The following is a 15,331-nucleotide window of genomic DNA, read 5'->3' as shown; positions in this document are numbered from 1 at the left end:
AATGCACTGGTTTTATCCTACTTTTAATTATGAATTTGATACACAAAAGGCAGTGGACCTGTCAATTGGTGGTATAATTTAGCAAGCAGGGTATCGAACTCAGGGAACTGAAATTAATCTAACTACTAGAATTATCGAAAACAATTAGTAAAATGGAAGGGTTTTCTCTAGTTTTGCAAGACTAAAAACTTAACTGAAACTTAACTAATACTTAACTAACAGCTAAAAGTAAGTAACAATCAACTAAATTCAATAATCAAAAGGGTTTCTGTTTAGGTTCGATTCATTTACTCCTATGGTTAATTTTATGGCAATGTAATGGATTAATTATTATTGGTTATCGACTAAAGTGATTAGATTCACATCCGCTATTACCAATCCTTAGGAAACGAATTAATTTAAGCAGTGATCAAGTGACTAAACTAATGAATTTCCTAGTTTAATTAATTCGGGTTAAGTAAGACTTGTAATGGTTAATTAAATTATTAATTCACATAACCTCTTGTTGATGGTTTATCACACAAGCTCACACATTAATTTACCTATTTTCTAATTAATCCTAGTTTCACATTCGTTATTCCTAGGCACATAACAATGTGTTCACATAAATCACATGAGTTAAGCAATTAAGAGATGTTCATGCAGCTTAATTACTTAGCAATTAACAGAAAATAGTTATGGTTAATGCATAAGGGTCTTTAACAACCTTAATTTAACAAAAATTCACCAAATAACAATCAATACAAACATAAATTAATCCATAGGAGCAAACTTATCTACCCTAAACAGAAACTAACGAAATTAGTTCATAATTACAGCATATAAAAACCTAAAAACAAATTCGATCAATCCAAACATGGTTCTATTCAAAGATAAAGTTGAAAAGTAAACTTATGTTGCCTTAATCTTCTTAGAATTTAGGATTAGCGTTCTTCTCACGTTTCTCAGGTCTCCAGCTGTCTCCTTAGTCGCCAAGTAATCTTCCCAAAAGCCAGAGAGAGTTTTGGACTCGGAATTCACCTCTATTTATAGTTTTCAAAAAACAGAGGCTACTCGTCGAGTAGCAAACCGACTCGCCGAGTCCCTTCGTAGAATCCGTATGCGGCAAGGACTTTGCGTATTGCTTCGTGAACATTCGTGCCTACTCGTCGAGTACTTTCAGGATTTTGTCTCTTTTTCTTCTTTCTTCAATTCCCGAGCTTCCAAATGCATCTCCTGCGTCCTTTTGCTTCCGAGCATATCTTTTGGAATGAAAATACAATTTAAACACAATTAAGAACATTTTGTCCATAAATTGCAAATAATTAGAAAATAAATAATAAAAATCTATACTAAATATATAGCTAAATATGCACATATCAGTGACTTACCGATCCAGCATAATGCCAAACTGAGCAAGGATCAGAGCCCGAGTACAGAGGCTGAGATAGCTGAGATGAGTCGACTACCATATGCTTCCGCTGTTGGCTCGATCATGTATACTATGACTTGTACCCACCCTGATGTGGCCTTTGCTTTGAGCATGGTCAACAGATATCAGGGGAATCCTAGCAAGGCTCACTGGACTGTGGTGAAGAACATTCTCAAGTACCTGCGGAGGACTAAGGACTGGGTCCTTACCCTTGGTGGGAATGATGATTTGAGAGTAGTGGGGTATAGTGACGCTAGATTTCAGAATGATAGGGATAATTTCCGCTCTCAGTCGGGCCGGGTCTTTACCATGAATGGAGGAGCAATTACCTAGAAAAGTTCCAAGCAGGAGACAGTAGCTGATTCGACTTGTGAATCAGAGTACATAGCAGCGAGTGAAGCGGTGAAGGAGGCGATATGACTGAGGAACTTCATCGGAGACCTTGGAGTTGTACCAGCTATAAAGGATCCTATGGAAATTTTCTGTGACAACAATAGTGCGGTTGCCTTAGCCAAGGAACCGAGAGATCATGGCAGATCCAGACATATTGACAGAAAATATCACTTCATATGACACAAGATAGAAGAAGGACTCCTCGTAGCAAATAGGGTATCATCAGAAGAGAACCCAACAGATCCCCTCACGAAGGGACTGACCTGGGTTAGGCATTTGCAGCATGCGAGGCGCATCGGGCTGAAGGACGATATTAGTTTTACAGATTAGATAACTATTTCTGAAACTTGTAAAATGTAATTGACATTTGATGATTAAATAAAAGTTGTTGTTTATTTATAAGTAAGGTGTTGCTATCTTGTGTTAATCGTTTACTATTGTTTCAACTTTGCATGTTTTGACTTCCAGAATAATTACTTTATTCAAACTCTCCACAGTCAGTCGTACTTTGGAAGTAGGTATGAATCAAGACTGTCATGAATTGGGTTTGTAGATGTCTAAGGTGTTGGACATAGGAAGAGTTGCTACAACATTCATGAGTGCTTATATGTTCTAAGTATTGGACTAAACCCACGCTCACTTGTATCACTTCATGGAATTTATCTCGAGTGATCGTGAGACGGTAATATCATATAAGTCTTCAAACCTAGAGATATGAGTTGTTTCCTATAATTTGGTTGTGAATTGATTGCACAAAAACGCATCAGTAACTTGATGTTATAAAACGTGCCATTGTGTATGATTCAGCAAGTAGTAGAACAAGCATATGAGTCGAAGTTTATCCGTTCCTTTTAGTCCTTGGAGGATTAAAAGCGATATCTGGGCCCCTCGATGATTTTGTTTTGACCTATGTACCGGGCCCGGTCAGAACCAAATTGATGTGTTCAGTTTAGTTCTATGTCAAACAAATCGGAAATCGGGAAAGAAACTGCTAGACAATAAGTACTACATTGTTCCATGTATTTGTTCGGCTGATATCTAGAACAGAGGAATATATGATCACTTATCTTAAATGGCACTTCATAGTTCAACAGAGTTTTAAGAGCTACGATTGCTGGTTGGTTCCTGAAGTCATACTATAGTTATCAGACTTATCCAAGTGGGAGACTGTTGGATAAGGTGTCTAAGTCCGTAACTATATTTGGTATGTACTTGACCCGACCCGGCATGGTCCGTTTGGGTTGCACTTCACCGAAACAATTTATATGGATAATCTTTTGAGAATAATATAAGTTATGATTTATTAATATATTATAAGTTATGATATATTAATATGAAATCATATTATTTAATTAGTATTGTTCAAGAATTAATTTAGAATTAATTTGGTGATCAAACGGAACTAATTAAATATGGACTCTTATATATATAGAATGGGCCAAGTTCATTTAGGATGGGCTAAGCTTGCATGGATAGTCCATGGAGTTTTTAACCCATGGATCCTATGGAAATGAAAGGTCATGGGTATTAGGGTTTACATGAATGTAACCCTAATCCTCCATACTATATAAAGAGGTATTTGGCACATGAAATGGAACTAGTGTGTGAGTACAAAGGGTGGGCCGATTTCTACTTGGTGCATATTATTTTCTCAATTCTTTCAAGGTGTTTTGGTTATTTGTGATTCCACTTGAGGCATCCACATTATTGGTGCTAGGCTCTCAAGACTCCAAGCAATCAACCACAAGAAAAGGTATGTTATTCTACTAAAGATTTATAATACAAGTACCCCATAACATGCTAGTTAGGTTGGGAACCTTGGAATTCAAATTTGCATGAATATTAGAGAAAACATAGATCCAAGGTTTCTAGGGTTGCATGTACACCATAGGAGGGTTAGAATGCTCAAAACCCATCATCACATCCATTTGATAAACATCAAAATCCTTGTGCACTGCATAGGCTAAAAATATTCGAACAGCCTCGAGTGTTGCGACATGGGCGAAGGTTTCCTCATAGTCGATACCTTATTGTTGCAAATATCCTTTAACTACAAGCCTAGCCTTATTTCGAATAATATTGCCTTCTTTATCAGTTTTATTTTTGAAAATCCATTTTAATCCAATTATAGATACATCACTCGGAACTAAACGTCAAACATTATTTCTTTCAAATTCAGCCAACTCAGATTGCATAGAAACAATCCAATCAGGATCTTCCATAGAAATCTTGACTGTTTTTGGTTCAATTTTCAAAATAAAGACATTGAACATACAAAATTCTTGATGAGTATTGAGTACCTCATTTTTAGCATGAAGTTGAGCTCCTATAAGAACTCCATCTTGAGGATCACCTAGAACTTGTTCCTTTGGATGATTTCTTGTCCATTTTTCCAATGGTGGATATGCTGGATCAAAATCCAATGGTGCATCTTTAAACATTTCATCATTTTCTGAACCTACAACAGAATTATTATCATTTAGATCATGAAAAGTTTCATATGATTATTATTCAACATATTTGGTTCGTTTTCATTATGCTCCCCCTCGACCACTTTATTTTCAGGATGCTCCCCCTCAACATTATCATCCATTATCCTATTCTCCCCCTCGAAAGAATGGTCCCCCTCAACATGAGAATTCGAATGCAAGTGCTCCCCTTCCACTTGATCATTTGGCATACTTTTGCTATTTCTAGGAGAAAGTGATGTTGAATTTAAATCAACATTATCCTGAGTTAGTGTCGAAGAGTCAAAATGCTTTGATGATTCAGGAAATTGATTATCCTGAGCATTGACTTCAGCATCAACAACCCTATCTAGAACACCAAATATTAAATCATAATCAAAATCCGACGAATTAAAACATTCAAATTCATCGTTTGATTCATTAATAATCAGTTTTTGCTCAAAACATTTTTCAACTTGTTTAATATAATAATCGTCGATGGTAAGATTGAATGTTTCTTTGATTTTCCTAGTTCGTTTATTCAACACTCGATATGCCACCGAATTATGAGAATATCCCAAGAAAATTCCTTCATCAACTTTTGACTGAAATTTCGAAAGATTATCCTTGAGATTCATGATAAAGCACCTACATCCAAAAACATGGAAGAATTTAACATTAGGTTTTCGGTTATTTATGATTTCATAAGGAGTAATGTTGAAACGACGATGAATGAATGATCTGTTATGAGTAAAACATGCAGTTGATACTGCTTCAGCCCAAAGATATTGAGGAAGATTCGCATATGTGAGCATCGTTCTTGATGATTCGCAAAGTGAACGATTTCTCCTCTCAACAACACCATTCTATTGAGGTGTGTAGGGTGAAGAAAAATTATGCAAAATTCCTTTTTTCAGTTAAGAATGAATCAAGAACATTGTTCTTAAATTCTGAGCCATTGTCACTCTTGATTGTTCGAACTTTCTTCTTCAAACTTGTTTCAATTTTCTTGATAAAATCAATCATTACTTGAGCAACTTCAGATTTTAACCTGAGAAAATAAACCCAAGCAAATCGAGAAAAATCATCAACAATAACTAAAATATACCGTTTCTTGTTGAGAGTTTCAACAGTCGATGGTCCATAAAGGTCAATGTGAAGAAGTTCCATCGGTTCAACAATTTTCGAATCGATGACAATTGGATGTCCTTTACGATGTTGTTTCCCTTGTTCGCAAGCTGCACACACGGGATCATTATCAAATTTTAAGACAGGTAAGCCTCGAACAAGATCATTTACCACCAATTTATTAAGATTTCGAAAGTTCAAGTGTGAAAGACGTCGATGCCAAAGCCAGCTAACATATGATGAGGCTTTCGAAAGTAAGCACACAGAGGGAACACCAACAATTGGCTTTATGTCTAGAGTGAACATGTCTCCTTTTCTTTTGGATTTGAGCAAAACTTCGTTTGTATTGACATTCGGAATAATGCTTCCTTCCTCATTAAGCACCAGTTGATTACCAGTGCCCACAACAAGTTGCGAAACACTTATCAAATTATGTTGAAGACCTTCGACGTAAGCAACTTGATTAACAGTGAATTTCCCATTCATTATTTTACCATAGCCCTTGACTTAGCACTTTTGATTGTTACCAAACTTCACGACTCCAACATTTTCCAAACTTTGATAATCATGTAAATTCTCCTTCCTACTAGTCATGTGACGAGAACAACTCACTATCGATATACCATTTCTCATCATATTTTTCGTCACATAAAACCTGCAATCAGTGGAAATATTTAGGTACCCAAGGCTGTTTGGGTCATTGGTTATTAGGTTGAAAAACATTATGAAATCTAGAACCTAAAACCCAATTACGAACTTTAGTTTTGAGACTATCAATTAAGTCTACTTCATTGGGTAAAGGCATAGAAACATAATCTTTCAAAGGTTTAGAACTTTCACTAACTTTTTCCTTTTTCGTCTCAGTTTTTTTCTCAGTTACTTTTTCGTTCGAAATAGGACGCCATTCCTTGACTGAAGATGTCGAATCTTTCGATGATGAACTGACATTCGACATTTCGTTCAAATATTTCTCATAGGCATTTTTGATTTGTTGTTGAGTGATTTTTCCCGATTGATAAGATTTCCCTTTTCCTTCAAGCCAATGATCTATGTTTTTCACATTTGAGTGACCCTTGGTATACGAAACTTTGAAAGCTTATTTCGCAGGAGGATTAGGAAAATTTGGTTTTTGAGGTGTGAATTTGACATTTCGTTTTGAGTTAAATTGCTTATATGCTTTATTTTCAACCTTTGACTCAAAACGTTGTTTTGTAAGATTTCAATGTTGAAAAGATGGTGAGCTGTTCTGTGATTGATATGATTTTGAAAAACCATCATTGGAAAACCTTGTTTGATTAGTAGAATGAAACTTCTTCAAAGATTGTGAATTTGAAAACTTCTTTTCATTAGATGTTTGACTATGATTTTGTGACAAAAACTTTGTTTCTTGATTTTTGGTTTTCAAAAAATCATTTTGTGAAGTTGATTGAGACAAATGCTTTTTAGATTGAGCGAGATTTTTCTTATTAACTAAACTTGATGAAGACACTGTCTTAACTTTTTCAGACATTGTCTTTTCAGTCTTTTTCTTTTGCAAATCATTTTGTTTCTTTTGAGACTCAACAATTTGCCAAAAGACTTTCTTTCGTTCCTGTTTCTTTGAAATTCCATTTTCTTTCGAAAAATTATCAATTTGATCTTTAAATTCTTGTGAATTTATTTTCACATTTGATGACACAACTTCAAATTGTGTTTGAACTTCTTTCAAAATTTATTATTTTTCAACCAATGTTCGTTGAGGTTTTTGTCTTTGAAAAGTATATGAATTATTTGTTAGATTATTTTCGACAGTAGTTTGATTTGAGAAAAACCTTCATTTGATGTTTGCTTATTATCTTCTTCTACCAATTTGTTAAATTCAGGTTTGATGGTATCAACATTCCCAGTAGTAACAAATACTTGATTTGGAAAGATGACATCATCTGTGTGCACTTGAAATTTGGAAAGACAACCGTATTTGTTTCGAGATAATGAGCATCTTTTTCTTTCAACACTTTGTCAAAATTTTCTGTATCACCATACACCTGATCAACAACAACTTCTGGAATTTTTGTTTCCTTCGAAATATCATCAGTATTGGTTGATACATTCGAAACTTCGTTTTCATCATCTTCCTCATCATCACTACTATCTGTTTGACTATCCTTAACACTCACATGATTGAAATCACAAACTTTCGAAGTTAAGTGATTATCAGTGTTATTCTTAACCTTTGAATCATTACAATTTACATTGCCTTTAACCATTAAAGTGACATTAATAATAGACAACTGAGAAAAACCGATACTTTCCTCTTCCTCAATTTCAATGATTTCGCTAATATTATCAGAATTATCTTCGAGATCAGCAAAATTAGATTGAGAGTCAGATTTCGAATTCTCAGTTCTTTTCAAAATCTTGATTTGTTCATTTTTGGTTAAAGTTTCATTCACAATGTCAACTAATTCACTAGCATCCAAGTATTCCTCTATTTTCACAATTCCATAAGCAAACCTATTATCAGGAACTTTATCAAACTCAGCTATAGTATTTTCACAATGATAGGACACACAATAAATCTTTTCTCTTTCAAAAACTAAGAATGGTAATAACTTCCTATGTTGATCTTTGCTTATGTCAGAAGAATAATGTAAAGCAGTCAACTTTGCATATAATCTCTTAGCTGAATTACAATAAATGTTTCGTTGTGATAACAACATTCAAACATCATTATTCAAATTGTCCCTATCATACATGAGATTAGTTATTTGTAATTCTAGATATTCTACTTTCATTTTCTTCGAATCCAACTGTTTCTGTGTCTCTAGTAATTGTGTACTAGATTTATTAGCCTCATTGCTAGCAGAGATAACCAAATTATCAAAATAAGCAACAATATCATCAAAAGCAGTTAATTCAGAATCGTAAGCATTCAAAGGAATATTAAAAGATTCAACTATAGAACGTACCTTCTTGGTCATTGGTGATTTGTCTCCACTTTTCGTCATAAAATAGCAACCAGTTACGTTCTCTTCATCTTCTTCCTCAAACTTCGCATACATTGCTCGATGCGTAGGATTACGCACTTCGTCATCATCAGAGCCTGATGACCAAACTTGATACTTTCCGTCATCATCATCTTCTCCTCTCGCCACCAAAGATAACCCCTTAGCTTTTTCTCTCACTTCTTCCAGTCGTTCAACATCATAAGCTTCTTCTTTGATCTTACTTTTCTTCTCCTCTTTCTTTCGAAGCATACAATCACTTGCCATGTGATTTGCACCATGACAATAGTGACAGTCGACACCATAGTCACTTTTGAGCTTCTTTTCAACTTTCATGTCTTCAGACGTTGATTCTTTCTTCTCAAACTTCTTCTCCTCATTCACTTTTCCCACAAAACTCACTTTTGCCTCACCAGTCCTTACTTTCGAACCAAAAGGCTTTTTATAAAATTTCTTCACTTTGTTATTGGAGTAAAAAGCAATCGCTTCGTCATCCGAGTTAACTATCAAGCCTTCATCATCAGAACTCTCCTTTTCATTTGCTTCTTTCTCAGATACTTTCGAGACTAAAGCAAGTGGTCCTCCCAAGCTTATCTTCGATTCTTCTACCATCTCAATAACTTTTGGCTCATGAGTTTTCAACAAATTGTAAAGATCATTCAGAGTTGAGGTATCGTAGCTCTTTTGATCTTCACCATTAGACTAACATTTCTCAATTCTTTTCTTAGTCCCATAACAAAAGTGAGATTAAACTCCATGGTTGACCTGGTTATTTCATTGCGATTGAATTTGTAGATTTGTTCATTCAAACGATCGTAGTAGAGTTCAATAGATTCACCTTCCTTTTGTTTGAACTCTTTCAATTCCACCAAACAATGCTTCACATAATTGATTTTTGTCTTTTCATGCCCTTGAAACTTCTCCTTGAGAGTATTCCAGATCTATTTTGTTGATTTACAACTACGAACGTAGTTATAAACAACCGGAGGAAGAGCACCACGAAGCTCTCTCATACACCTCTTCTCATTCTTCTTCAGTCTTGTAGTTTGACCATAAACACTTTGAGTTGAAGCAGATGAACCAATATTTTGAACATTCATTGGAGGAAGAACATTTCCAGTAATACAATCCCAAAGTTCTTCATCCAGTCCATTCAGGTAGTCTTCCATGCGATCAGCCCATTGATCATAATACTCTGGAATAAGCATAGGAATCTTTTTTGAAGATCCTAGCAGATGAGAAAAAGACGTCATCGTGTTCATATTGAAATTTGCCATTGATGTACGGACGAATTCTCTGAAAATCTTCAGAAATTTGAGAATTAATGGATGAATTTTTTAGAAAAAGCAAGCAGAACACTCGATTAAACAAACTAGTGGTCGAATCGAATCACAACTAAAGATCAAAGATGATTTTCAGTATCTAAAGTGCGAAAACTTTTGAATCCAAGATTAGATTCAAAATACGATTGATACAAGATGAAAATCAGATCATTGCAGTATGATTCTTGCTATGATACCAATTGTAGAGGTTTATTTAATCGAGTAACGAAACGCGATCAGAATCGAAATGAATTAAGAACACAGAGAGTAAATATAATATTGTTTCAGCTCACTTATGCTTTCACGAAACAAAGAATATTCAGACAGAAGAGTTGCAAAAGTTCTATCTATCTTATTTATCAACCCTATTTATAGGAAAAAATAGAAAGCATACAAAAAATACAAAAGACTATGCATTACAGTTTCGAAACATAAATGCCTTTGTAATAACATTACATCACTATCGAAAATACAAAACAACTTAGACACCTTCGACACATCACAACCTTTGAACCCCAACCAGGTTAATTTCAAATATTTAAAGGTATAAATTTTTTTAAATAAATACTGAGAAAATAAAGATTTTGAAGTTCTAACGGAAAGAGTAATTTGAATGTCAATAGGCAGATTTCTAGTCGTTGAAGCTGGCATAGTAATCTGTCAAATCACCCTTCTACCTTTCCACAATTTGTGTATAACTAGGATGTTTAGTGTTTTGTTTTTGCCTTACTCTTTCAGCTCCCTTCAGGCGTTTATCGAATACCATCGAAGGTACTATCCTTGTTGCTTTTCCTCTTATCTTTATTCGTCTTTACTCGTGGGTAAAAAAGTAACTCGCTCTCGTACAAACGTCATCATTGTTCCTGATGATGATTTCATCAATCAGAAGGCCTTGTCTTACGAGGAAACTTGTACTTTCAATGATAACGATATTGAAGCATTGAAATCGGTTAGGGCTTTTCTCGCCGTTAATTTTTTTAAACCTTTTGATGCAAGGATTTAACCAGATTTTGTTTCGTCCTCTTCGTTCTATCTCCCCGAATACTCTTTTATCCTAGGTCTTTCTTACCCTTTTCCAAGTATTATTTTTGAGTTTTTCAAGATTACCAAAATCTCGTATATTCAAGCTATGCAGTGGTTTGGAGGATCCTCTACTGGATTGATTGACCGAACCGCTCCATGGATCTCGAGATTGGTTTAAATTAATTAGCCTATGTCTATGATCTTTCGACCTTTGGGAAATCTCGTTTATTGTTGAAAGTCAAAACTAATAAAGCACCTTTTATTTTGAAATCCAAGCACAATAATGGTTCCTGGAAATGAAAATACTTTTTCGTGAGACAGGATTCCATTCCTGATGGTGATCTCTTACCACAGTCCTGGGTTAAAAAGGGTAAGGTTTCATATTTTTATGCTAAGGATCCTGGCATTCACACTTCTTATGTTGTTTGATTTTTTGCATCTTTCAAGTTTAAAGAGCTTGTTCCTCCTGCTGAAGACACTGAAGATAGGATCGAGAATTTCCTCGTCCTGCCCGAGATTGATAGAACATTCAATCTTGATCTTCCTAGCCACCAAGAAAGTTCAACTTTAATTATCCCCATGTTTACCGATGAGGATCCTTAAATTTATGTCATTTCTTATGAAGGATCCTAAACTGAATTTTTTTTGTTATGCTTAGGATTTAAATCTACTCGTTATGGTGCACATTTTACCCTTGCCGACCTTGATTTTACCATGTCCAGTGACCAATTAGCGGTTAAGAAAGTATCGTCTTCTCTTCTTTCCAAGAAAGCTCCCATAGATTTGTCTGTTAAAATTCCAGGATCCCGAAAAGGAAAATATGTTGAAGTTTTCCACTTGGAGAATCGCGGGGTGGACGAGGCGTTGAAGAAGATGCTCTCCTTCTTGCAATCTGTAAGTACACTTGTAGTTTCTTATATTTGCCTTTTGTTTTCTCATCGTTGTTTCTTAAAGGTGGCTGATCACATCTCCCATTCCTCCAAGGATCTCAAAGCCAAGCTCGAACCGATAGAATAGGCTTTGAGGGAACGAGAAGCAACCAACAAGGACCTCTTGCAAAGGGTGGAGAGACTAGTCAAGGAGAAAGCAGAAAGAGAAGAGGATCATGTGGCGGAAATCAAAGAGGTAATAACTGAGGCTAGGAATAGTGTCTCCAAGGTGGTAGGGATGAAAAAATCAAATTGGCAGAGGACGTCGAAAACGTTGGATCCTGGGACGTAGCTAGGTGGCGTCAGGCTCTGTCCAAACTGACTGGTAAGCCTGACAACGCTTGTCAGGATCATGCAGGGGAAAGGAGAGAAGAAGGAGAAGAAGAGAAGAGAAAGAAGGAAGAGGAAGAGAAGAATAAAAATAGAGAGAATACCCCATTTGGAATTGACTAAGCCTAGTTTAATATTTCAAAGAACAATTTAACATTTTCTCTATAATTTTTTGTTGTTTTTTTGTTGGGTTGATGGGCAACCCTTTCTAATTTTAAGCTATGGTTGCTCTGTATCTATCGATTTGTTCGTGTGGTTGATATGATTGTAGCAGTAGGATTTGTGAGGATCTTCGGATGGTTAGGATCCGAAGAAGTTCAGGCTTCACATGAAATCTTGGGATCCCAATGATTCGTAATAGTTAGTTGTCTACTAAAGATTTCAGAGCAGTTACGATCCTTATAAAAATAAAAGTTTAGTTATAATATAGGGAAATAGTTGTTAAGGAATAAGGATAGATAGAACCTGATGATCCTTAGGTCTTATAACCATTTTGCTTTAGGATAAGTCTTGAGTTATGATCCATTTAGTTCCATATGATCTTTTGAGTCTGCGTAGAGAAGGATCCCTATTAGGAGATCTTCGAAGATCCTTACATTGCTTTCCAACTGGTTAAGATATTATTTAGGAAATGACTAGGGAAGATCCGTACTGGGGAATACCCCTCTTTAGACAACAGCTGGGAAAAATCCCACTTTGGATAATAACTGGGGAAAATCCCACTTTATACAATGACTGGGGAAAATCCCATAACAACTGGGGAAAGTCTCGATATTAGAATAACATGATAATGTTATAAACATTGGAATTTTACTAGGGATGATTCCAACTAAGGATAACATCTTAATGTTATCAACCTTACATTCAAACATTAGGATCTTAACATATGTTCAGAAATAAGAGGGTTTCCAAGTCACTAAAGTGTGAAATGATCCCCTTATCTACATCCCATAGTTGGATATTGTGCGTTCAAGCGAGGTGTAGAAACCTTAACTTGTGTGAAAGAGGTCATTAACTCTCTTAAGCCTTAGAGGGGATTAAGTACCCTTATTCGTAGGAGAGATGATCAGTCTCTATTCATGGTTATTAGGATCCTTAGATTCCTGTACATTGCAAAAATTAGCTTGGGCTGGGTGTTAGCTTGGCTAATGGTCCTCCGATGCTTAATTCAGTAATGGTCTTTGAAAAATTAAATGAAAGAATTAGATAAAAGTAACGAGCAGAGAGTGTGTACCTTGAATTTTTTGGAAAGTGATTACTACAACTTATATGAAGTATGCATTTAGTTATATAGCATTCTAGGATCTTGGCAAGACGTTTCCTTCAAGGGTAGCAAACCAATATGCCCCCTTTCCTGCTTAAGAATCGATGAGATATCGTCATTCCAATTAGGTTCCAGTTTACCTGCATTGGGATCGTTGGTATTTTGGAATGTCTACTTAAGGACCAAGTCGCCTATTTGAAATATTCTTACTTTAATGTTCTTATTGTATGCTTTAGTGATCCTTTGTTGATGAGAAGCAATACAGATACTAGCAAGATCCCTGAGTTCATCGATAGTGTCAAGATCCCGAGCTAGGATCCTATCATTGTCCTCTTGATCCCGTAGTTGGAATCTTGTCGTTGGGATCACCACTTCAGTTGGGATCACGATTTCTGTTCCAAACACTAGGGCGTATGGAGTTTGGATAGTGGTTATTTTTGAAGTGGTTCTATCTTCCCATAGGAAGAAAGGGAGTTCTTCTGCACATCTTCTTTTCTTCTGGTCTAACTTTTTCTTCAAATAGTTGACTATGATTTTGTTATTGGATTCAACCTGAACCTTAGCTTGGGGATGAACAGGAGTAAGCATTATCATTTTAATTCCCCAACTTATGCAAAATTCCCTACTCCTTTTGCTTATGAATTGGGATCCATTGTCACATATGATCTCAGCAAGGATCCCAAACCTGGTCGGGATATTACGTTTGATAAATGAGACTACTTCCTTGTCTCATATTTAAACAAAGGCTTCAACATCCATCCATTTCGAGAAATAGTCTATCATTACTAACTTGAAGAACTTTCCACCATGAGCCTTTGGTAACTTGCCAACCATATCCATTCCCCATTTCATGAATGGACAAGGGGAAATGATAGGATGTAATGATTCAGCAGGTTGATGAAGGATGTTACTATGCCTTTAACAAGCATCACATCTTTGTGCGTATAATAAGGCATCTTTCTTCATCGTTGGTCAGTAGTACCCCGTCCTTAACACTTTGGAGCATAAGGATCAGCCTCCAACATGATTATCACAATATACTTCTTGTATTTCCTTTAGTACTTTGGTAGCTTCATGAGTTTCCTAGCATCTCAAGTATGGACCAGCCATTGATTTCTTGTATAGCTTCCCTTGGATCATCACGAAGAGCGAGGCACTTATTCGGAATGCTCTATCACTTTTCTCTTCTCTTGGAATCGTTCCATTATGGATATATTCCACAATGGGCTGGATGAAGGATTTGAGCTTTTCGGAGGATCCTGGATGTCGAGATCCTGAAGATTAGGATCTTGACGAAGTGACTGGGTATCAGGATCTTTGATTGTTGCTACGTTGGTTGTTTGATCATGGTCATTGGGATTTTCTGGGTTGTTAGATGGATCTTCTATCGCTGGGATCAGTATGTAAGTTATCGGGGTCCTAATTTCTGATGGTATCCTGAGGGAAGATCCGAGGTTAGCCAATGTGTCTACCTCGACATTTTCTTCTCTGGGAACTTGACTTAGGCTAAAAGCTTCGAATTCAGAGGCTAATCTTCTATGGATCAGGAAGTATAGTGCTAGTCATTCGCCTTTTACTGCGTAAGATCCATTAAAATGATTAGTTAATAATAAGGAATCAACGAATACCTAAAGATCCTTGATTTGAATATCCTTGGCCAACTTTAATACCATGATCAGTGCTTCGTATTCAGCCTTATTGTTGGTTGTATCGAATTCACAGCTGACTGCATGGGGTATGATGTCCCCTGTGGCAGTTTTAATATGATCCATAGGCATGTTCCTCTAAAGTTGGAAGCTCCATCTGTGAAGAGTGTCCATCTTCCCATGCTTTCTTCTTTTTGGAGTTCCTTGCTTTCCAATTTTGCTTCAGGCTGTGGATCATCACTGAAATCAGCCACAAAGTCTGCTAGTGCCTGTGATTTTATTTCTGATATCGGTTCATATTTGATGTCATATGTACTTAGCTTCACAAACCATTTTTCCATCCTACCTGACATCTCTGGTTTTCGCATAACATTCTTAATGCGTAAATTAGTTCTTACATGTATAGAATGTGTTTCAAAGTAGTGTCTTAGTTTTGTGGAAGCGGTTACTAATG

The 15,331-nt window shown here is 36.0% G+C and overlaps 1 protein-coding gene across 1 annotated transcript; it reads right to left on the bottom strand.

Moving 5' to 3' along the window:
* Nucleotides 1-13,402: 13,402 nt before the first annotated feature.
* Nucleotides 13,403-13,825, bottom strand: LOC145111236 (uncharacterized). The gene has a single exon (XM_079047533.1). The coding sequence runs from the start codon at nt 13,823-13,825 to the stop codon at nt 13,403-13,405; it is 423 nt and encodes a 140-aa protein (XP_078903659.1).
* Nucleotides 13,826-15,331: the final 1,506 nt, after the last annotated feature.

This window comes from Lactuca virosa, chromosome 5 (assembly GCF_052849685.1).
Source record: "Lactuca virosa cultivar CGN04683 chromosome 5, Lactuca_virosa_CGN04683_v6, whole genome shotgun sequence".
Lineage (NCBI taxonomy): Eukaryota > Viridiplantae > Streptophyta > Magnoliopsida > Asterales > Asteraceae > Lactuca > Lactuca virosa.
The sequence above is the reverse complement of the archived record's forward strand: the minus strand, read 5'-3'. Positions and strand labels throughout refer to the sequence as shown.

What these genes read in the sequence shown, in the direction of transcription:
- LOC145111236 (XM_079047533.1), bottom strand. Translation starts at nt 13,825, where the DNA reads ATGATAATGCTTACTCCTGTTCATCCCCAAGCTAAGGTTCAGGTTGAA.